This window comes from Chenopodium album, chromosome 2, assembly GCF_948465745.1.
Source record: "Chenopodium album chromosome 2, dcCheAlbu1.1, whole genome shotgun sequence".
In the NCBI taxonomy this organism is placed as follows: domain Eukaryota; kingdom Viridiplantae; phylum Streptophyta; class Magnoliopsida; order Caryophyllales; family Amaranthaceae; genus Chenopodium; species Chenopodium album.
Window position 1 is genome coordinate 12,207,898 of NC_137835.1, and position 24,542 is coordinate 12,232,439.

At 35.0% G+C, this 24,542-nt stretch overlaps 2 protein-coding genes across 2 annotated transcripts; one reads left to right on the forward strand and one right to left on the reverse strand.

Annotated features, from left to right (window-relative positions):
- Window positions 1-272: 272 nt before the first annotated feature.
- Window positions 273-11,968, forward strand: LOC145596143 (protein root UVB sensitive 1, chloroplastic-like). Its single transcript, XM_081652569.1, has 8 exons — window positions 273-398; window positions 895-1,890; window positions 2,019-2,294; window positions 3,393-3,449; window positions 3,564-3,762; window positions 4,022-4,137; window positions 4,751-4,927; window positions 11,318-11,968. The coding sequence occupies exons 2-8, from the start codon at window positions 1,027-1,029 to the stop codon at window positions 11,621-11,623; spliced, it is 1,995 nt and encodes a 664-aa protein (XP_081508695.1). The 5' UTR covers window positions 273-398; window positions 895-1,026; the 3' UTR covers window positions 11,624-11,968.
- Window positions 11,969-12,354: 386 nt separating this feature from the next.
- On the reverse strand, window positions 12,355-23,830 carry LOC145596153 (WAT1-related protein At4g19185-like). The gene is made up of 8 exons (XM_081652579.1): window positions 23,288-23,830; window positions 20,801-20,863; window positions 20,602-20,718; window positions 20,228-20,510; window positions 16,227-16,382; window positions 14,416-14,567; window positions 14,062-14,251; window positions 12,355-12,778 (listed from the first exon to the last, which is right to left on the reverse strand). The coding sequence occupies exons 1-7, from the start codon at window positions 23,545-23,547 to the stop codon at window positions 14,062-14,064; spliced, it is 1,221 nt and encodes a 406-aa protein (XP_081508705.1). The 5' UTR covers window positions 23,548-23,830; the 3' UTR covers window positions 12,355-12,778.
- Window positions 23,831-24,542: the final 712 nt, after the last annotated feature.

Here is a 24,542-nt window from a genome sequence, read left to right on the forward strand (position 1 = left end):
TGAGTCCCAATCTCAAGTCTTAAGTTGAGTTTTAAAATTTCAAGACTCAACTTGAGACTTGCTTGAGATTTTTGAAGAAAAATGGAAAAAGGTTTAAGCGTAAATCTTAAGACTTAAAATAATGATGTCACCCCCAAGTCTTGGCTAAACTTGCTCTTAAAAAAATAATACTCGTATTAAGTTAAAATAATTTAAGTTTACTAAAGATAAATTTAGTTGAGTTAAAAATCAGTAATAATGGGCTTAACAATCATATTTATCTGTTGACATTTAATTTTCTGACCTTTTCACTTCTTACGCTGCACACCTCTCTCTATCTCCTCCATTGAAGCGTACTCTGAGTTCTCCATTGAAACACCTTCCGAAAGCATTCTCTATTACGTCGTTGCATTTTTGGAGTAAGCTGTTTGTTTTCTTATTTCTTAATAGTTGAATTTCAATTTCACAATCTAGGGTTTCATTTCACATTATCATTAATTTTATTTTCAGTATAATCAATTTATGCTAGGTAGATTATTGAACCATAGTTTATATAATTACTCAAATTATGAAACCTTATAGTGAGCGATTATATTGCTTGATTTTTGACATGTGCATTTTTGGCTAATTATGTTGTTATTATTAAGCTAAAGAAAATTATATGTGATTTTTCGAGCTCAATTTGATAGTTGAGTCAAATTTTGTTGCCAATGTGTTGCATTTTTCGAGCCTAATCGAACCGAGTCGAGCCGAGCAGTTATGAGGCTATTAGAGCTTGAATAGTGGCAGCTCGGCTCGATGGTTTAGCATCCTTTATGAACCTTGAATTGTTAGGCTGGGTACCTCTCTTGCCAAATGCCAATGTATGTCGTATGACCTCGTCTTTCGAAAGTAATTAGAGTTTCTAATTGTCAGGTTTTTTTGTACCTATGGGAAGGACTTGAGTCTGTGTAGTATGCAACTCATGGGTCTATTTCGTTCGAAGATATTGGATTAGTAGAATTACGTTTGTCGTTGTGGAAAGATATAAGCTGCATAAAGTGACTGATGGGCTGCACTTGCACTTCCATGGCGTTGCTTTTGGATAATTTGTCACTTTTTGGATTTCAACCCAAAATCGTTTCTCAACATAGAAATCTCAAGGCTCGGTTGGAAGCACATGAATTTGCTTTTACGAATAAAGTTAGTTATTTGCAGCGTGCAGTTGCAACTAAAGCATTTGAGTTGAGACACGTTCTTCCTTCATTAGGACCTGAGTTTTTGTTAGATAGTGGCAATTATGGGAATAATGGCAATAACAATAATAACAACAACGGCAATGGAAAAAACAATGATAAGAATGATAACGATGGTGATAGTAACCATGAGGAAAGTCATGGTGGGATTCTACGTACCTTTGCATTGTTTTGGACCTATCAGTTGACTTCTTTTCTCAGTGGCCACATATGGGACGATAACCTCAAAATGGGAGAGAGGATATTTTCTTCTCGGCAGTTTCTGCTATGCTTGGTGTCAGTTTTAGGTTTCCTACGCCTGTTCCATTTAGATCCTGCAGGTGCCTTAGGGAGTATTGATAAGGAAGGGGCCATAAAGGAAGAGGAGGTTGTATGGGAGATCAAAGGAAGTCAAAGAAAAAAACTAGTTCCTGATTATTCAAAAGACGAATTTGTAACGGTTCCGTCATCATCTATGATGCCTTCATCAACATCCGGAAAGGGGAATATGGATGATGGAATTCGAAATCTTTCAGCGAGACTTCCTAGTTTATGGTTGCTGTGCAAAGATTTAGTATTTCGTTTGATGCTACCAGAAGGTTTTCCTGACAGCGTGACCAGCGATTATTTGGACTACTCTTTGTGGAGAGGGGTCCAGGGTATTGCTAGTCAGATCAGTGGGGTACTTGCCACACAGGTTAGCCTGAGTAAAACATTTTCTAAATTGCTTGCAAAAATGTTATGTTGATGGGTTCAGACTTCAGAAAATGTTTTTGTTTGTCATGTTCTCTTTTATGATTAGTTTTTGGTTGTCTATCTTTGTAGTCTTTGCTTCTTGCTGTTGGACTGGGAAAGGGGGCGATTCCAACTGCCGCGGCAATAAATTGGGTGCTTAAGGATGGAATTGGATATCTTAGCAAGATCATGCTGTCAAAATATGGGCGACACTTTGATGTTCATCCAAAAGGGTGGAGGTTGTTTGCTGATCTTTTGGAGAATAGTGCTTTTGGGTTGGAGATATTAACACCTGCTTTTCCTCATCTTTTCGTCTTCATTGGTGCTGCTGCTGGAGCTGGACGATCTGCTGCTACCTTGATCCAGGTTAGATAAATCTTTCTGTGCTTTCTAACTTCTGACTTTCTGAGTTAGTTTTGGTCAAAAAGAAGGCTTTAGGACCAAGATAATGCACTCTGGCAGCTAAAAGAGAAAAAAAATAAAATAAAAAAATAAAAAAATCAGACCTTTTAATGAATGCTGGTGGTGGCTACATTAGCCCAACTATCCCATGTGCACAAACAATCTCTTACGCATAACACATTCAACATATTTGATGCGTCTGAATGTTGCCTTGAAGTTAAATGTTCTATCACATTTCATACACATATTATAAATATGTATATTATCTTATAAGCACTTGAATGGATAAGGAATTATTGTGTTCAATTTGTTTCAGACCATAGCTTTCCAAGTAGATGTTTGTCCATTAATACTAATTGATTGGTTTTACTGATTACATTTCCTTTTTTAGAGTATGTATCTTGCTTGAATTTTTATCTTTGTTTTTGTGTTGTATAGTGAAAAACTGCTCTTACCCTTCTGCCCTTAATAACATTGGTATCTTACAAACTAAAAAGATGCTGGGATCTGGGTATTGGTAATTTTAGGATATAATGAGTCTGCATTATTGTTAAATTGTTCATTTTAAGCTAATGTTCTATTTGGTTTTTGACACCTATCAGTCTCTGTCTCTTTCTTGCGTCATAGTCTATTTTGAAAATTCTGTTTTCACATTTTCTTCTATGGTGCTTCTATTGAACTTGTCTCACATGTTGACAAGTGTTTGCACGTATTTCTTGTTGAGTTAAATAAAGACTTACCTCTTAGAATTAGTGTTACTCCTTCAAATTCTTTTGGTAATGTAGAGAAATGGGCAGTGAATATGGATTCTGGCTATACTCTGTTCAGTTTTCATCTTTATGACAATTATAATCATTAAAAAAAATAAAAATTGTGATGTCTGGAGATCAGACTTTGGACTGACCATTTCATCACTATCAGTCATCACTTTCATCACATTACAAGTTTATACAGAATGTCAATATATTATTTCTTCAATTGGTTTATAGTGATACTCACCGCATCCTTTTAAAAGTTCAATCTGTTCATTATGTGCTAACACTTGATATTATTGTTCTGTAGGCTGCCACAAGAAGCTGTTTCTATGCAGGCTTTGCTGCAAAGAGAAATTTTGCAGAGGTAGATCTGGGTTTTACATGTAATTAATTGTCAAATTAGAGGAGTCTCCTCTTTCCTTTAGCTACTAGGATTATATTACGACATTGTGTAATTTTTCTAAATGGATTATATCAGGTAATTGCAAAGGGTGAAGCACAAGGAATGGTGAGCAAGTCAATTGGCATCATGCTAGGGATAGCTTTAGCTAATTGCATAGGCTCCTCTACACCACTTGCCCTTGCTTGTTTTGGTATAATAACTTGCGTTCACATGTACTGCAATCTGAAGTCTTATCAATGCATTCAGCTGAGGACTTTGAATCCATATCGAGCAAGTACTTCTTTTCCCTAGAAGTAATCATTTTTCAAGTTAGAATCACAAAAACTATCTGCAAAGAATATACTTTGAAAATGATGTGTCAACAATTTTGTCTTAAGGCCACATTTTTTTTTTACTGATTCTTATATTTGGAGGTCTCAGCTAATAACTAGGGGCCACATTCTCTTTTAAGCTTTAGTCTACTTGGGGATAATCTCATACTAAGTATTAATTATGGTAATAGTCTAATTACTTGCTGAAATATGTTGTTACAGGCTTAGTGTTCAGTGAATATTTGTTGAGTGGCCAGGTGCCTTCTGTGAATGACGTCAATGCTGAGGAACCTCTTTTTCCAGCATTACCAAATCTGAATTTGGGGCCGGCTGATAAAGTGAGTTTCTTTTTGATTCTCATATCTGATTTTCTGCATGAAACATGGCTTGTACAGGACACTATATGGGGTTAACTTCCCATCCTTTTCCTTGTCCCCTAATTATAAAAATATGCAATAGTGTGCTATGCATTGTTGGTTTTCTAAATAGAATGAACAATATTTTAGAGTTGATCCCCATATTCGAGTAATCCTAAGTTATCCAAATGTACATAGCCTTATCCTTTCCATTTGAGGACTGTTAGAAGTTGTTTCCGAGAGATGTAACTGTGCAAGCATTGTGTATTTGACAAAGGGAAAATGTCGAAAGAAATTATTCATTTATCTTTTGAAAATTTGCTAGAAATCACCTTTGAGTTGTCACATTCAGTCTCCATGACATTACAAGGAAAAACATATATTTAAGGTATTAGGCATGTTTCCACACTGAGGATAGGATGATTGTAGCCTTCATATCTTGTATTCCGTTGGATTGCTGACTAGTGGCTTATTGAAATTTTGATGGTAACATAAGATCTTTTTGTTATACAAAATCTTTTATGTTCTGCAAAAACATGGCATTGTTTGTTATGAACTTAATCCTAATTATTCAAATGTATCTTTATGTTTTCAGCCAAATTCTTCAAATCTGTCAATTGAAGCCAAGAGCGCCGCAGCAGAAATTGAGAAGCGGCTCGAGCTAGGATCCACATTAAGTGATGTAATTCAGAGAAGAGAGGATGTAGTTGCACTTCTTGATCTCTATAGAAATGAAGGCTACATCTTAGCCGAGCACAAGGGAAAGTTTTGTGTAAGTAACTCTTGTATGTATTTGTTAAAAAGTGATAAACTTGACATTTACTACAAATAGCTAATTAAATCTTATTCATGAATAATGAAATTAGGAATGCTATTATTATGAGAGAAAGAGAGAATGTTAAGGAGAAACATTCATTTATTAGCATACACAATATTATATAAACACAATATGTACTCATTTTGAATTAAGAAAAAAAGAAATAGAAAAGTCAGACACACATTTTATAAGAGATATAAGATTTATTATTTAGTGCATTTGTTTTCCTCTCTATATTATTGTCTCAGATATATTTGAGTGTCCACCACGCTTCCAACAAAGTGGTATCAGAGCCAGGTTATATATAAAACATGGCAACAAAAAATAATGTCGTAGCTTTTCAATACCCAAAACTCACAAAAGAAAATTATGATAAGTGGTCTCTACGAATGAGAACTATTCTTAGCGCACAAGGACTTTGGGAGATTGTTGAAAAAGGTTTTATACAACCAGAAGATGACTCAAAATTAAATGAGGCAGATAAACAAGGTTTGGAAACCGAGAAGAAAAAGGATCAAAATGCACTTACGGTCATCCATCAAGGATTAGATGATGATATGTTTGAGAAAGTTGCTAATGCAACCAACTCCAAACAAGCATGGAATACTCTTCAAAATTCATTTGAAGGAGTAAGTAGAGTAAAGAAGGTTCGACTTCAAACTCTAAGAGGAGAGTTTGAACACCTTGAGATGTGATTATTTTGGAAGAGTTTTATACATTGTGAATCAAATGAAGAGGCTTGGTGAGTCAATGCCACATTCTCGTGTAGTTAAAAAAAATACTACGCTCTCTTAATTCCGATTTCAACCATGTAGTAGTTGCTATCGAAGAGGCCAATAAGGACTTGGATTCCATGACGATTGATGAACTAAATGGGTCTCTTAGAGCCTATGAACAAAGAATAGTTAAAAAAGGTAAAAAGGAAGATGAGCAACAAGTGTTGCAAGCTAAAATCTCTTTTAATAATAAAGGAGACACACGTGATAAACAAAGATTTCAATCACGTGGTAGAGGTGGTTCACGAGGACGTGGACGTGGCAATGGATGTGGCCAAGGAAGAGGGATAGAAGACCAAAACACCAATAATTATTTTAGAGGTGAAACTTCTACCAGAGGTCGAGGCCGAGGAAGAGGTAGAGGAACGAACCAGTTTCAAAGAAGCAGTAACAAAGCTAATATTCAATGTTACAATTGTGATAAATATGGCCATTTTGCATGGGAATGTTATTCAAAAAAGGTGCAAGAAGAAACAAATCTTATTGAAGATAAAGAAGATGCAGAAGATTCAACCATGCTATTAGCCCTAAAAATAGAAGACAAGAGAGATGAAAATTGCACATGGTATCTTGACAATGGAGCAAGTAATCATATGACAGGAGACAAAAATAAATTTGTTGATCTAGATACAACTGTGACAGGGAATGTTACTTTTGGCGATGGCTCAAAAGTAAAGATTGAAGGGAAAGGTACAATAATGATTGAAATAAAGGTATCTAGTCACAAATTTATTCCGGATGTTTATTATATTCCTAACTTAAGAAGTAATATCTTAAGTGTGGGTCAACTCTTAGAGGTCAATGGATGTAAAATAATAATGGAGGGACAAAAGTTGTGGCTACGTGATAGATACTCTAAGCTTATAGCCATAGTCTCTATGACAAAGAACAGAATGTTCTTGATAAACTTACAAACAATTGGACCTATGTGTTTGAAGACGTGTATTGAAGATCCATCTTGGAAGTGGCATATGAGATTTGGTCACCTTAATTTTGAAGGACTAAAGGAACTAGGTCACAAGAAAATGGTACAAGGATTACCCCATGTTGATCATCCGAATCAACTTTGTGAAGCATGTTTGCCGGCAAACATTCAAGGAAGCCCTTTCCAAAACAAACTAATTTAAGAGCTCAAAAGCCACTCGAGTTAGTGCATTTAGATTTATGTGGACCTATCAAACCCCCATCACTCGGTAATAGTTCATACTTTATGCTTTTCATTAATGATTATAGCCGGAAGACATGGGCTTATATCTTAAAAAATAAATCTGAAGCTTTTGAAACTTTCAAGAAGTTCAAAGCATTAGTAGAGAAAGAGAGTAGTTATGAAATAAAAGCATTAAGGACTGATAGAGGTGGTGAATTCACATCTAATGAATTCAACAAATATTGTGAAGACCAAGGAATTCGCCGACCGCTTACTATTCCTAGAACACCACAACAAAATGGGGTTGCCGAAAGGAAGAATAGAACCATTCTCAACATGACAAGATCCATGTTGAAAAATAAGAAGATGCCAAAAGAATTTTGGGCAGAAGCAGTTGCATGTGCAGTTTATTTGTCTAATCGTTCACCAACAAAGAGTTTGAAGAATGTGACACCTCAAGAAGCTTGGAGTGGATGGAAGCCAAGTGTATCACATCTTCGAGTATTTGGTTCAGTTGCTTATGCACAAGTTCCTAAGCAACTAAGGTCTAAACTTGATGATCGGAGTGAAAAACTTCTTTTCATTGGATATGATGAAAAGTCTAAGGGTTATAAGCTGTTTAATCCAAACACCAACAAGTCAGTAATTAGTAGAGATGTAGAGTTTGATGAAGAGGCAACATGGGATTGGAGCGTAGAAGAGGAAGAATCTTACAACTTTCTTCCTTATTTTGAAGAAGAAAATTCAACACAACATGTTTTAGAGACTGCTCCCACTACTCCACCACCATCTCCTCAAATGTTATCACCTTCATTACATTCAAATGGAGATTCATCAAATTCAAGTGAAGGACCAAAGAAATATAGAAGTATTTCCGATCTATATGAAACGACAGAAAGGTTAGAAGAAAATACTTCTTTATTTTGCTTATTCAGTGATATTGAACCAATGAGCTTTAATGAAGCAACGAAACAAAAGGAATGGATTCATGCCATGAATGAAGAAATATAAGCCATTCAAAAGAATGAAACATGGGAATTGACACCACTCCCAAAAGGAAAGAAGGCGATAGGAGTCAAATGGGCATTCAAAATCAAGAGGAATGCTAATGGTGATGTTAAAAGATACAAAGCAAGACTAGTTGCTAAAGGATACAAGCAAAAGCAGGTAATAGACTATGAAGAGGTATTTGCCCCAGTTGCCCGATTAGAGACAGTGAGGTTGTTAATCTCAATAGCAGCACAATTTCAGTGGAAGATACATCAAATGGACGTAAAATCTGCTTTTCTAAATGGATTTCTAGAAGAAGAAGTGTACATTGAACAACCAGAAGGTTACGCTATCAAGGGACAAGAGAATAAAGTACTTAGATTGGAAAAGGCATTATATGGGTTGAAGCAAGCACTTCGAGCATGAAATAGTAGGCTCGATAAATACTTGCAAGAAAATGGATTTTCAAAGTGCATTCATGAGTTGCACTTTTTGTTAAGAGGAAAAACAACGATGTGTTCTATGTTTGCATCTATGTAGATGATCTAATTTTCACATGAAGTAGTATAGAAATGTTTGATGATTTTAAGAAAAGAATGACACGTGAATTTGAGATGACGGATATGGGACTCATGTCCTATTATCTAGGAATTGAAGTAACTCAGAGTGATGAAGGAATTTTTATCTCACAGGAAGCTTATACAAAAGGAGTATCGAAGAAATTCAATATGTTGAATGTTAATCCAGTGAACACACCAATGGAATGTGGGTTGAAATTGTCGAAGAATGATCCAAATGGAGAAAAGGTGAATCCAACCTTGTTTAAAAGTTTAGTAGGAAGTTTACGATACTTGACATGTACTCGCCCAGACATCTTATTTGCTGTTGGACTAGTAAGTCGCTTTATGGAAAATCCATCTAGGTCTCATCTAAAAGTGGCAAAGAGAATTCTTCGATACTTAAAAGGTACATTAGACCATGGGTTATTATACTCTACTTCACATGAATTTAAGCTTATGGGATATTGTGATAGTGATTTTGCTGGAGATATTGATGATCGTAAAAGTACAACAGGCTTTGTGTTTTTACTCGAAAACAATGTTGTTTCATGGAGTTCAAAGAAACAACCAATTGTTACACTATCTACATGTGAATCAGAATACATTGCTACTACTTCGTGTGCATGTCATTCGATATGGTTAAGGAGATTATTGAAGGAACTCCAACTGCCACAAAAGGAACCCACCGAGATCATGACTGATAACAAGTCAGCTCTTGCTTTGGCGAAAAATCCTGTCTTTCATGACCGAAGCAAACATATTAGGGGTGAGCATGGGACGGGTACCCGTACCGTTAGTACTAACGGTTCGGGTACCCGATAATCAAAATCACTAAAAGTGATACCCATAACCGGAACCGATAAGTTCGGGTACCCGGACTTCGGGTATCCGGAATTTCGGATCGGTTATCGGGTACCCAATAAGATATCCAATAATTATGATTAAACTTGATTATGTAGTTATTATGATATAATTTACAACTAATTAACAACAATACCATATGATCTTGACCAAATTATTAATAATATTACTAATCATTGATATTATAAAGTGATTATGAAGTAAAGTAAAAGTTTAGATTTATATTAATAGATTTAAGTAGGGAAAAAAAGCCAAAAAAATGCTTATCGGATCGGATCGGGTAACCGTTAATTTTATAATGATACCCATAACCATACCCGATAACAAATTATCGGAACGGGTACCCGAACCGTTATGGTTATCGGATCGGGTACCCTAATTTTCGGAACGGTTACGGATCGGTTTTTCGGGTTTTCGGTTTTTCGGGTACTTTTGCTCAGCCCTAAAACATATTGACACGAGGTTTCATTTCATCCGACAATGCATCGAACAGAAAGAAATCGAATTGAAGTTTGTAAAGTCTTTGGATCAAATTGCTGATATCTTTACGAAGCCATTGAAATTTGAAGATTTTAATAGGATGCAAAAGTTAATTGGTATTGTGAGAAAGTCAAGTTTAAGGGGGAGTGTTAAAAAGTGATAAACTTGACATTTACTACAAATAGCTAATTAAATTTTATTCATGAATAATGAAATTAGGAATGCTATTATTATGAGAGAAAGAGAGAATGTTAAGGAGAAACATTCATTTATTAGCATACACAATATTATATAAACGCAATATGTACTCATTTTGAATTAAGAAAAAAAAAAATAGAAAAGTCAGACACACATTTTATAAGAGATATAAGAGTTATTATGTAGTGCATTTGTTTTCCTCTCTATATTATTGTCTCAGATATATTTGAGTGTCCACCACGCTTCCAACAGTATTGATTTATATACAACACATTGAAACTGAGTTCTTCAGACACCCCCCCCCCCTCCTTTTTGCTTGTGTATTCAAGTAGCCTTTGTTGAATGTGCACAGGATGAACTCTTTTCTTGTTAGGTTTAAGGGTTCAGAAGTTGCAGCCTTCAACTTGACAGCTTCTTGTAGATAGAACTGCTCTGTCTGATCTATTCTGATTTGAATGTTTTATGTTGCATTTACCTTATTACTTATAATTATACTGATGCTCTGCCTTTAGCCTCTAGCAAAAAATATTACATACAAAAAAACTTTTCTTTAACACTCTTGAAAGTGAAAGATGGTGGGAAAAATGATGAACATTAAAGGGGTTAGGAGTGTAAAGTAATAAGTTTAAGGTATGTTCAGTTAACTTGATGTGAAATTATCAAATGAGATGTCATTAGATTTGCAATAACCACGTTCAGAAAAATCTACAGCACATTATGTTCAGAAAAATGATGTGTACTTTCAAAATTTGAAATTTTCATAAATATTTTGATTATGGTATTAAAAATAATTAGCAATAACCACGTGCAGATAAAAATATATGGTCTGACTTGAACATTTCTGAAATAACTCATACGCAATTATTTGCTTTGATAAATTGAACGGTGAACATAGCCTTAGTTGCTGGATGAAGATTAGGGTGGTGTAAGGAGAGGGGTGAGCTGATGAAATTTTATATGATTTGTTTGCTTTCTCATAAGTGTAGTTTAATCAAGACTTGAAGATAGGTGTCTTTAAGCTGATAAGAATACAGCAGAAATTTGGGAACCAGAGTAATCATTGACTTTCTTTGTTCCTCACTAAGATAGTAAATTATTATGAGCCATGATCTAAAATTTTGTTGCCAACCCCAAGTCAATATAAGTACTACTAGAATTGTTTAACCTCCTTGTTACTCAATTTTCGGCATTCCCATGTTCTATTAATAGTTCCTTAAAAAATCTACAGAGTACTTAACTTGATAAAGTTGTACGTTTAGTGTTCTGTCTTTTTATCATAGTCTCAATTTGTTTTATTGCTTCTTACATATTAATTTGGACTTGATTGGTGCAGGTTATACTCAAAGAAAGTGCTTCACCGCAAGACATGCTAAGATCTGTGTACCAGGTCAACTTCCTTTATTGGCTTGAAACCAATGCTGGAATACCATCGAAAAATGCTTCTGACGACTGTAGACCTGGTGGGAAGTTACAGATATCTCTTGATTATGTGCGGAGGGAATTTGACCATGCAAAGCATGATAGTGAATTAGCAGGTTGGGTCACTGATGGTCTTATTGCTAGGCCTTTGATTCATAGGATTTGTCTCAACAGTAATGTCTCTACTGGACCTATAGCTGATGCCAGCATAAGTTCTTGACAGCTCTAACTGTGCAATGAACCAAGAGAATAAAGGGGGCCTAGCTGACAGATACAGTAGTGATTTCATGATTTGCATTTTGAGCTAACAAACGTTTGGCTACTAAACATCTGTTTTGGCGTGCTTCTCTGAGTTCAGAAGCTTTTGCTGACAATGCCAAGTGTTAAAGAAGCTTGGCATCCGAGTAGTAGCTTAGCCGTATAAAACTGAGAAAATGGTAGGCAGTGGCTGTTGAAAATTTGTATTGTGTAATGTAAGTTTTGTAACCTCATCTGCAAATTTTCCATTCTTTGCTGATACGAATTACTAGTATATCCTTTAGTCTAGTTCTTCACAATTTGATCATCTACATTTGTTCTACTTTTTTGTTAATGTTTTTTGTTTTTTGATTAGTCATTACCTATGTTACTTCGACACCGTGATGTACGCTGGGTGTCGGATCTTCTGATACTTCAACACGATATGACACCCTATATAATGACACTATACAAGTACAAGATTTATAAAATCTGGAGTGTCAAAATATCCGACGTGTCAGACTGACCCCAAATCCGAGTCTATGCCAACATAGTACATTACTGTCAGTTGTGCGAAAGCTATTACCCCCTCTCTTTAAATTGCACCATAGACCCACTTTTGGTGGGAGTTTTTGGAACAAATGCTGCCAAAAATAAGGGACAGGGAGTATGAATTTACCAAGCCAATAGTCCTCTGATGTATATGAACTGAACCTTGGGTCATTTCTGTTTCTTATGAATCAGGATACTGATGCATATAGAATCACGTTTGCATAGCATAGATTAAAGTATAAAACCTCTCAGAAAGGACTTTTTTGTCGTTACAAAGAGAATAATATAATTGGCTACAACAAATGATCTTGAACATAAGTAATTATGCAAATTGAAAATCTCTATTTCAATGCGAAGCTTGCTCCAAATTCCATGTGAAAAAAGCCAAATCTAGTGATAGATTTGGCCAATATAGCTAGCATATATACAACCATCAGCGTGCTGTCTCTTTGAAACATATTTTCCATAACGCTATCTGCAGAATTCGTGTGCCCTGGATCTTGATATAGACAATATCAACCACAGTTCCTGGCGATAGTTCCTTCTGGAACCATTATGCTTGCTGTACATTTGTATAGCTCTTCACCTGTATCATGAGCAATTAGTTGCACTGGTAGAAGCAAGTAATCTGGCATAATAAAAGTTCACATCAAACACAGACAATTTTCAGCTGGCATAGCATAACAACATAATGGACTATAAAATCCCCTTGATATCATATCTGAGTAAAACAATAAAATTCTGTAATCAGATTTTAAGTCTAAAAAAATGATGTTTCAACTAAAAACTAAGGAACACTCAATCATCTTCCCTTGACTTTTCTAACTCGATCTGCAACATGTGCCCAGCACATTTTGTGAAGGCAGCACACTTAAAAGGTTCTAGGCGTTAGACACTTATTTCTGAGGCAAAAACATCTACAGGTTCATTTGAGATATGTTTAGTATTTTACATAGTTAAAAGGCAAGTCTGTGATTATGACTCCCTAGGCCATTCCAATGGTACCATTCAAACTGGATCCAAGATAACTAAACAAACAAGATAGGGTTTGTAGCTAAACACACAAGATCCGAAATAAAAGCAATTTACAATATAGATCTAAAAAAAAATTTAATTTTTTATTGCTCGGTCTTTTGAAATATGGTCACCTTTCCTTCTGGAATTTTCCCTCACTCCCACCACAACATCCACTTACTAGACGAAGTTTAAACATCCAGGCTTCCCAATTAATCCTTGCCTTCTCTAATAAGCGACTGATTTGACAAAACTAGATCAAAACTATACGTATCAAAATTCAGCGCTTTTGGCATGGCACATAATAACTGAAAGGGATGCCACTTGTTGAACTAACAAGCTGGACATTTCACTAGGACGAAGAGAGTATATATTTGCAACACATGTTTTGGAAGAAGATAATGGCCAAAGCTCATCATAAAAAAAGGAGACTTCCAGAACTTTAAAACGAAGGGAGTTTATTTTCTACGTTCAAGGGTCAGAGTGGGTACAGTAACTTAAATAGTATGAAGTATTAGACATGAAACTAACATGAATTGACAAAGAAATACTCAGGCAAGATTATGATTGTATCTGCTTTAATAGAGTTCAATGAAACTGTTAATGCAGTCTGAGATCAATATCTTGAGGTAAAGGACTATGCTGCATAGATAATGTTTTGTGACTTTTGTCTGAAGCAGTAAATAACATCAGCTGCTGTTGAACAAGAATAACACATTATCTTCATTTTTATGTTGGTAGCAATGCATAAATGGAATTGATGGAAATGTGAACAAAAAGAGATACCATAATTGCAATGGCCACAAAAATTGGAAATAAGACAGTTAAGGATAAGCTCCATGTTTTGCATATTACCTAATCCAAAACCTTGTATAAAGAAGATGATGATCCAGCAAAAATGAGTCCTTGCTGGTGCATCTTGCTGAGTGAAGAATCTTTGTGAATTAGAGGTTCAGAAGGTATACCCGCAGCAGCTTGCTTTTCTTTGTAGGATGCCCAGGTGACCATGTATAAGCCAGCAATAATTAAAGAGCCTCCTAGCACACTGCAGAGAATCTCCGCCATTTAAGGTACACTTAGTGCTTAAATTTTATTCAGGACAATAGACACTAATAACTTATAAAAATGTAGCAAATAAATTTTAACATAGAAAGCAAAATATAGCAGTAACCATGAAAGTCGATATCTTTTATTTCTGCCAAACCATACCTTCCCAGGTATAGGGTGCTTCCTAGAAAGATAAGTGACAAAAAGGTAGATGCTGCAGGTTGAAGTGGATTGTAAAGAGCGACCAATGCAGGCCCCAATATTTTATTGGACCATGTGATAAGTCCATAGTTGAGGGCAGATGCAATGATTCCCTGAAAAGATAAAGTGACATTCAATGTTTATATTGCAGATAAGATAAATACTTGTATAAAACAATGAAACAGCAATCTGCAGATGCCAAAATAATAATATACACCATCGAAAAGCACACACTGACACTCACTTCTTCCCTGATTTTAAATATTAATCGAATTACATTTATTAGCGCATCATATATCTGAATGAATCAAAGCAGCCTAATTTCTTCATTCTTTTGGATTGGTTAGAAGCAAACCTATCAGGAGCCCTACCGACAATTAGATCAGGTCAATTCAGATTCATGTTCGGGTTAGCTCTAACCAGGTTAACAATACGCAGGTTCAATTTTTAAACCCCAACCTAATCTGTCTTTCTTTTTTTGTTCCTACGTCGGGTTCGGGTTGACCTATTTAACTTGAATTTTAATTTTTTTTTTTTTTTTTTTTTTATGTATTATTAATGGATCAACTTTTTTTTTTTTGAATAGTATTAATGGGGTATTAATGGATCAACCTGAACCCTTTTGACCTACCATTTTCGTATTGAGCTAAACTCATGGAGTAGCGGGGCCGATGAAGGTGGTAAAAAAAAAGCAAAAGGACTAAAAAGCCTCTATTGAATAAATGAAGATAGAAAGAAAGGCTGTAAAAAGGGTAGCCGCCAGTCGGTGATAAACCTAAGATTAGCCAAAAGGACACTTGTTTGGTTTCCCCTTAGTTTGGGTCATAAATTTGGGTTTGGGTAGAACCAACTTGATTCTAAATCATTTATTATTTTGGGTCCTAACCTAACCCTTATGATTTCAGGTTGAGTAAATCCATTTAATAGATCAGATCAAACACTCAACCCAAAACCACTATATTTAGGTCGATTTCGGGTTAAAATAATAAGTAGGGTCAGCTTTTGCCAGCCCTAAGCATTGAGGAGGATGAAGATTCCAAATATCGTAAGCAGGCTAGAACACGAACACAATTCACAGATGCCTTAACACTTTGGCTAGAGAATAATCCACATTCCCACAAATTTAAACTCTTTCCATATTCCTACTTCCTATATAAAAGCCTCATATCTCCTAGGCAATGGTATTTTTAAGAGAAATTGTAACAGAGGTATTGTTTATTAAAGCAGAGTTAAATAAGAAGGTAATGGAAATAGTTGATTGTTTCTAAGGATAGTGAGATGAATTAATGGAGGGGTTTTGTTAGTTTGCGAGTAAAAATGAAGTAGATAATGAACCCACCCAAATGAGAGAAATAGAGCTCTTCTTTAAGGACAAGGTTTATGGGAGACATAGCTTTAATTTAGGGACAAAGGGAGTCAATGGGAATTCTGATGAGATGTGTGTGAATCACCACGGTTATAGCAACTGCTATATACAAAGTTAGAATAGTGATGAAGAGTTATGAATTTGGAGTTTAATTTTGGATTTGATGGCAACAGGAATCGACTAGCTAAGATACCCGAGTCAATGAGAAAATTATATGTACTTGTAATATAGTTATATACCACTAATGTACCTCTAATATAATAGTAATGTATCTACAAAGGACCTTGTGATTACAATTGTAATTCATGTAGTCACACATACACATTAAGTACCGAAGTAGAATGTGATCTTGACGCTTTGTCGCTAACTAAGGTTGACATCAAAAAAAGGGTAAAAGAAAACTTACAGCATAGAAAACAGCAAACAGTTCATCATGGTTCATACTCCAGCTTGTCGGGTCATTGGCCATAAAAAACGAAGAAGTAACGATAAGAAGAGCACCAAAAAAATATGAATATGCTGTCACTGAGAGGCTTGCTGGGTATTTCTTCAGAACTGGAGCCTGCAAAATAAGTTACAAAGATAAGTGTTTAATCCATAAGACAAGCTACAATCCTGAATTTTTATTTCCACTTTTATTTACAATCATATGCAAAACTCAGCAAGCACTAGATAAACATGTCACTTCATGACCTTGAGGTCACAAGTTCAACCTTCAATATCCCAAACACACAATAATCTCACCTCCCTTATGCTTTAGAAGAAGTTTTAGCATTTTGTTATTCTAATAGAATTATGCAGAAAATGACTGTATTATAAGCACTTTGTTATTCTAATAGTATAAGTTTAATACGTCCTTCATTATCTTTTTTACTTACTCTAGTTAGACTTACACGATGACCAAAGCATAAATTTGACTGTAAATATCTGTAATTTGTTTTTAATAATAAAAATTGATATTTTTGAAGTTATATCGGGATGAATCTACAAGGATCCACGTGATTATTATTTTCCATAAGATTAAATCACAAAATATTGTCAAAATAATTATGCGAGTAGTGTTAAAGTACAAATAGTATGAGTAAAAAAGAATGGAGGAAATTACTCATATAACAATTTTATACTTGGCTAAATTATATTAAAATGTACTACCTTGTTTGCAAAAAGTGGTAACACTTCTTTCTCATGGTCTTCAATGCGCACTTTTGACCATTTATATTTTTAATCATGAATAGTAAAAGTTATAAATAGTTAAAAATATGAATTGCATCGACATGAATCTAACAATATCCCACCAAAAACATTTTCATATACTTCGACCTTTTTTTTATACTTGCAACATTTCAATAGTGTATACTATTCACATACACAGCTACAATTACAATTCAAGATTTATACTTAAGAGATACATAGTCATATGGAATCTTGTTACATTTGTCTCAATGTGTACTTTATTAAAATTTAATCCTTAAAACTTTTACAAATACATAATTAAAAAAAAAAAACAGTTGAAGTCATGTATTGGCAAACATGAAAAATAGAAATCTTGTAAGAGTTGCAACTAAATAAAAACATAAGAAGTACTAACTAATTAGTAAACAAAAAAATATAGTCAAAGTTTACAAGTTTTGACCTACAATAAGAAGCATTACAAATTTTAAAAATCAAAAGGATTATAGAATATTAAATACTACCTCTGTTTTCCTAAGTCTTACTCACTTTCCGTTTTCATCCGTTTTTCTAAGTGTTACCCACTTTTACTTTATTCCTTTTATGACAACTTTTTATTCATTTTTTCACTACAGCCCTACTTTGTGTGGCCCAATTGTATTTAATAATTTTTTTTACTCTCTACCTCCCTCCTCTTTAATACAATAGAACCCACATGAATGGTTCCCACTTTGACTTTTCCTGGGTTTACGTAGCTACAGTAAGTAACTGAGTAAGACTCGGCAAAATGGAGGTAGTATGTTGTACAGAGTATATTTCAGATTTTCAGATATCTTAGCATATCTATCAATCAATCAATCAATCGATCAAAGCCTTAATCCCAAAAGTGGGGTCGGCTAACATGAACCAAATTTGATTATTCCGTGTAGTCATCAACATAAATCTTTCTCCTCCATCCCTTACGATCCAAAACTTCATCCTCACGTAAATCCATGCACTTCATATCCTTCCTCACTCCTTCCAACCAAGTCATCTTTGGTCTCCCTCTTCCTCGTTTAATCCCTCCATGGTCCCACTCTTCCACTCTTCGCACCGGTGCACCCTCGGGTCTCCGTCTTACATGTCCAAACCAACGCAGACGATTTTCCCTTAATTTATCTACAATGCCTGCCACACCTACTTTCTTGCGAATAACCTCATTTCTGATTCTATCTCTTAAAGTGTTTCCACACATCCACCTTAACATGCGCATTTCCGTAACCTCCATCTTTTTAATATGCTCTTTCTTAGAAGCCCAACATTCTGTACCATAGAGCAACACTGGTCTTATGGCAGTCCTGTAGAATTTTCCCTTCAACTTTAAGGGAATGCTGCGGTCGCATAACACTCCCGTGGCCGCTCTCCATTTAAGCCACCCTGACTTAATCCTGTGGGTCACGTCTTGATCAATGTCACCATTCTTCTGGATGATCGACCCTAGGTACTTAAAACATTCACTCATGGTCAAATCCTTTCCATCCAAACTCACCACTTCATTGCTTGTCCCCCTCTGAGTGCCAAAACGACATACCAAATATTCAGTCTTACTCCGACTTAGCTTAAACCCTCTAGATTCCAACCTTTGCCTCCATTGCTCCAACTTGACATTAACCCCATCCTTAGTCTCATCCACCAAAACGATATCATCTGCGAACAACATACACCATGGAACCTCATCTTGAATTGGTCTAGTTAATTCATCTAGAACCGTTGCAAAAAGAAAAGGGCTTAATGCAGACCCTTGATGCAATCCGATTGTAATAGGGAAATCTTTTGTCAACCCTCCACATGTCCTCACATTTGTTGACACATCCCGATACATATCCTTAACTAGGTCTACATACCTTCGTGGGATACCTTTCTTCAACATTGTCCACCAAAGTATCTCTCTTGGCACCTTGTCATATGCCTTCTCTAAATCAATAAAGACCATATGAAGATCCTTCTTCTTTACCCTATAAAACTCCATCATTTGTCTTATCAAATGGATTGCCTCCATAGTAGATCTCCCAGGCATAAAACCAAATTGGTTATCGGAAATGCTTGTGCATGCCCTAAAGAAATCTTAGCATATCTGTAAAGCATTAATAAAGAAAATTCCAAAAACAGCATGAAAATTTCAGAATTGACATATGCTTTCTTCTAAGAGACTAAAAAGAAAATTTAAGGTAGCCCTGCTCAAATTAAGCCCAAGCAGGCTCCCCGGAGCTGGCTAGCGGCATAACACCACTGTGCCATGCCTAGCCAACCCCCCGTCCCTTCCTTAGTCTCTAAGTCTCCACTAAAGCAGAGCATGACAGTATGAGTGAAGTTAGATTTACTCCAGGTTTGCAGGAGACTTCTGATTTGCACTACCCAATATCACCTTCAATATCTCAAACCTAAATCGTCTGGTCGATGCAGCTACAAATCAATGTATTAATGTCATTGCATTAATTATGGTTTAATAACAGATTTTTCGAGTTAGCAGGAGGCAATGAACTAGTTAGAAATTTAAAAAAAAAAAAAAAAAAAAAAAAAAAGTAGGCACTGGTGGCATCTTGTAGAAGCTGCCAAAGCAAAAAAAAGGAAGCAGCATCAGTTTTTTAAAGGGAAGAAAGTGACTATGCCTTTCCCCTCTGGGCCCTTTCCCCAACCCCCAACCTTCTTCTCCTCAAAACTTCTCTGACTACTGAAAAGCAACAGTGGAAGTTACAAGAATTTGGTAGGAATGAGCACTGAGATTAAACAGACAACTTTTGGTAATTGTTTCTTCAATAAACTAAATTTGAAACTTATCTTCTAGTTCAGAACTAATATTGTACATTCCCTTATAACTGGTTATCTTTCTCTATCTATGTTTATTTATTTATTTATTTTTAGTACAAAGAAAAAGAGAAGGGGAAAAAAACCCCTCAATATTCAGCCTCGTTAGAAGTATGAGAGAAGTTATGTCCCTATAATGATCATAGCTCTTTTGCTGCAATCATAATCATGACAAGACTGAAGCTCCATGCACCTCATGCCCATTAATTTCTTTCATAACAGAAAAGTCAAATCAAATGGTCTAACTTCTCAACTAGAGAAGTTCCTAGTCCCAACCTACTACTTTGAAAAATATGTATGTATGTATCATTAATCCCAACCTGCTACTTCCTAGATACTCAATAGTTTAGCAGTATCATAATTTACTTCAAAGAATTATAAACGCAGTAATACCTGAATTGCAAGATAAGTTGCCATGCACACACAGTTCCCAATAAGACAAAGTACACCAAGGTGAAATGTGTCAAACCCAAATTCCATGGTCCTAGCAACAAGCCATCCAACTGGTTCTGGCTGTCCTTTGGCACTGATTTCACCCTGCAGTTCCATCTCTTCTTTTTGTCCAAGTATAGACGGCCCTTTATATACAACCATCAAAACAGCACCAGAAACACACAAAAATGTGCCTGCAACCTTCATTTTCCCTTCAGCTCTATATAAATTCACAGTTTCTGTGCTGCATGGAAAAGATTAATATAAGCAAATTAAAAAGTAACAGCAAAGAATAGATAAAAGATACAAAATTAACCAAATTTGATCAAACTGACCCCATTATCGTGGCCAAGAGGAAAGTAAATACAGGAATAGAAGGTTGTATAGCTGCAGCATATGTTGGATTTGTGTACTTCAGACCAATAAGAAACAGAAGTTGGTTTCCAAAAATCCTAGTCAAGTAATTAACATAGCACCTCAGATAATAATTAAGAGATTGCTCAACAACAAAACCAGCAATATCTTCTCACATACCCGGTAAGCCCAAGGAAGAAAAATGCAACGAGAAGATTTTTTGTAATTGGTGGTCGAACTCGCCTGCAGAAATCAAATACAAAACATCAGATTCTTTTAAGGACCAAAGACATCAGGAAACTGAGGATTAATTAGCCTTTTGTTTCATTTCATTTGTTGCAAAAGAAGAAAATCGAGCCCTCTTTTTTCATATGCATCCTGACTGCTACTAGATAAATTTAAGTATCAATGTCATACAAGTATCCTCAGGTATAAACAGTGTAATCATATATTCTTATTGAACTAGTTCAAACTAAAACAACTCACATCTAGAACGAAAGATATGTTTGAATGAGTTCTATCTCAAACGACCGACCCACATTGAGAAAGAGAAATACAAATGTTCATTTTTGGAGATTAAAAACCTATGTATAACAATGTGTTCTATAAGATGTTTTTTTTAAAAAAAATGCAAAGCAACAAAATTTTCCAGGGATAAAAAGACTTATTGATTATTTCCCTCAAAAAGGGGCAAATTAAGTGATTTAGGGTATAGGGTAACAGGGTTTAGGCAATTGCCAAATGGGGTTTTGGTGAAATGTTAACCGTACACGTATGGGTTAAGACTAAGGACTTAAGGAGTCACAATGCCCATTTAAGTCACTTCCAAAGAAATAAAAAAAGTTTATGAAGTCTATTGTAATGATAATATAGGTTGAAGGTTCTATGAAGAAAATTAACAGAATAAAAAAAAAAAACTTCAAGTCATCAAACTTCTTTTCACATCAAAACAGATGTGTCCCCAATTACCTCCTACATTTCACTCTCTGAATTTTCATTTTCCTTTCGAACTTTTTACAATATAACTCTTCTCCAAGACTCTGACCATTAAACGAAGATCAAATACAATTTTCTATTATTTTCCAAAATCTAAAAAAGAAGTAAGTGGTTCAAGGCTTCTATAATTATAAGATAAACAACAAAATTCAATTTTCTAATTGATGATCTGCATGTACAATATAAAGAAGAATAAAAGCATAAGTGGCTAAAGTTACTAAATTATCCTGCTTCATTGGGAGTGATTCAAGTCCTTTCTAGAATTTTAGAAATCAGTCCCTATCAATTCTGGGTCCAATTCCTAAAATTTTGACCGGATGCGTAGTTTGCTTACCCCAACTTCTAGTTGAGTCTAGGTAAAATAGACAAAATCATTGTTTACAAATGTTCCTCATACAAATTCTTGTTCAAATAAGGAAAAACTATAAAGATAACTTCTTTATCTAGTTTACAATCACAAAGAAAAAGTGACATTAATTGGGTATTACACATGTACTACCTCAACAATCAGTTGGGTACCAATCACAAATGTACTACCTCAAGTCCTTAACTATCAGTTGGGTACCAATCACAATTGTACTACTTCAAGTCCTCAACAATCAGTTGGGTACCAATCACAAATGTACTACCTCGAGTCCTCAACAATCAGTTGGGTACCAAATTGGTCTCAGTTGGGTACCAAATTGCCGAAATTGGTTTGTAGAATTTTTAAGCACACACTAATAGCAACTTCTGCAATTCACTCAAATATGCTTCTCTTAAAGCCTTTTTCTCCATTCAATCTTGGCCGGCCAATACCATCTTATTAAGCATGCAGTCATTAAATATATATACTCATGTTAGTGCACACTGCACAATATGAGCAGGGAACTGAAACAAAATAACGTTACTGATTTGTAATAAAGATTTGCAGTTACCTAGTTCCAATCTATACTTGTTCCAAATGTCCCCAGTGAAATATTAATACGCAGGCACTATAATGCTGTAATTGTCTTCTCAATGCTTCAGTAATCTAACATCAAAATTTTCTTGGGCTCGTAAAGTTGTAAGTGGCTAAAGTCGCTAAATTCTCCTGTTTCATTGGGAGCGATCCGAGTCCTTTCTAGTACTTTCCAAATTGAACAAAAATTCTGTTTCCTTCAATCAACCAAATGAATTATATTCATTCCCTTCTTCCATTTTAGCCAATAAAAACAATTCCCCTTTACTAATCCACAATTTTAAAAAGCTCCATAAATTCCCAAATCTTTATACCTTAAACAGTACAAACATTCAGATTCCCTGTGTCCTCTAATAAAGCCTCAATATTCGTGGTGTATAATATTTCAACTATCGGGATCCAAATTTTCTAATATATCAAAATTTCCACTAATTCATACTCAACAGAAGCAACATTTACACATCCATTTCTCAAACCAATAATCAAAACCCCAAATCATATAGCTTAAACTATACTAAAATTCATACTCGCTCCGTCCTCAAATAATCATCCTCCACACTATTCCAGTCACCCTCTCAAATTAATCCAACAAATCAAAATATTCCAAAGCAGAAGCAATAATTCAAACACAATACAAACAAAATCAACCAAAATTCCAAATCAAAAACCAAAATGTAACAATTCAAAACTATAAATTAGAAATTGAAAGAGAGAGAGAAAAATTGACTAACTTTTCACGAACATAAGCAAGAGGAGCAAGGATTGAGAGAGCAATAAGGTCGCGAAAAACGCAGAAAACGATCTGATTAACACCTTCATTAAGAACAAGTTTAGTAATAACATGGTATCCGCCATTACAGAGCTGAACCAAAACCAAGGCACCGTGAGCTTTCCATATCTCGCCGCCATTGACGATCATGGAGCTCATACCAGCACCACCTACATTCGCCATTAATGATGCTTCTGAAGCTCCTCTTTCTCTGTATCTCATGCAAACAAATTTGGGTTTTTAGGGTTCTTGCGTGAATTTTGGTGGGTGTGAAGATTGAATGTCGTGATCAAGAACAGTTGAATTGGCTTTGAAGGGAAGAATTGAGTGTTTTACTGGTAATCTTCAGTACAGTCTGTTCAAACATCATCAAGTGACTACTAAAAAATTAAAATTTGAAGAAATGAAAGGTACCCTTGACGAATTCGTGCGAGGACTAGTTGTGTCCTGTGTTCATTATTTGGATAAAAACCGAAATACAATTCAATTCAAATCGAAATATTAATTCAAGTGAATTCAAATTTTAATTCAGATCATATTAAATCGAAATTTTTTGAAAATTTTGATTATCGGATCGGATAAAACTTGTTTGGATCCAAAATAACAAAAATATGAAACCGTTACAGTACTGAATTGAACTTATTTTTACTAACCTGAAATTACTATCTGAAACCTAACCACCCACAACTGATCCCTATTTACTGAATCGAAATTACGTATCTTCAATAAAGTTACTGAATTGAACTTATTTTTACTAAGATGAAATTATATATATTCTATAAAGTTACAGTACTGAATTGAATTTATTTTTACTAACCTGAAATTAATTTGATTTATGAACCGGGTTTTAATGATGATGTTATTACTTTGCTTAATTTTATTATTCCATAAAAAAAAAAAAAAACCATTCTCTCTAATCCCTATGCATGATCAACACCCACCAGCTACTCCATATACACTTAACAAAAACAATCAAAATTCGTCTACATTTCTGCCTTCACTAGGGGTGTATTTGTTTTTCGGTTTGAATTTTGGCTAAATCCAATCCGATTCGAAATAAAAATCGGTTTTTAATTTCAAATCCAATTCGATCCGAATTTCTCATCAATCCAACCCGAATTATAATTCAGTTATTTGGATCGGATCCAAAAATCCGAATTAAATACATTGTAAATTTTTAGGGGCTAAAGTGATTATAAAAATAAAAATGCAATAAT

What these genes read in the sequence shown, in the direction of transcription:
- LOC145596143 (XM_081652569.1), top strand. Translation starts at nt 1,027, where the DNA reads ATGGGCTGCACTTGCACTTCCATGGCGTTGCTTTTGGATAATTTGTCA. An exon ending in CTGCTGCTACCTTGATCCAG is followed by an intron (nt 2,295 to 3,392) that starts GTTAGATAAATC and finishes ATTGTTCTGTAG; the next exon opens with GCTGCCACAAGAAGCTGTTT. An exon ending in ATTTGGGGCCGGCTGATAAA is followed by an intron (nt 4,138 to 4,750) that starts GTGAGTTTCTTT and finishes TTATGTTTTCAG; the next exon opens with CCAAATTCTTCAAATCTGTC.
- LOC145596153 (XM_081652579.1), bottom strand. Translation starts at nt 23,547, where the DNA reads ATGAGATACAGAGAAAGAGGAGCTTCAGAAGCATCATTAATGGCGAAT. An exon ending in TTCTTCCTTGGGCTTACCGG is followed by an intron (nt 20,719 to 20,800) that starts GTATGTGAGAAG and finishes TTACTTGACTAG; the next exon opens with GATTTTTGGAAACCAACTTC. An exon ending in CTCTTGGCCACGATAATGGG is followed by an intron (nt 20,511 to 20,601) that starts GTCAGTTTGATC and finishes TTTTCCATGCAG; the next exon opens with CACAGAAACTGTGAATTTAT.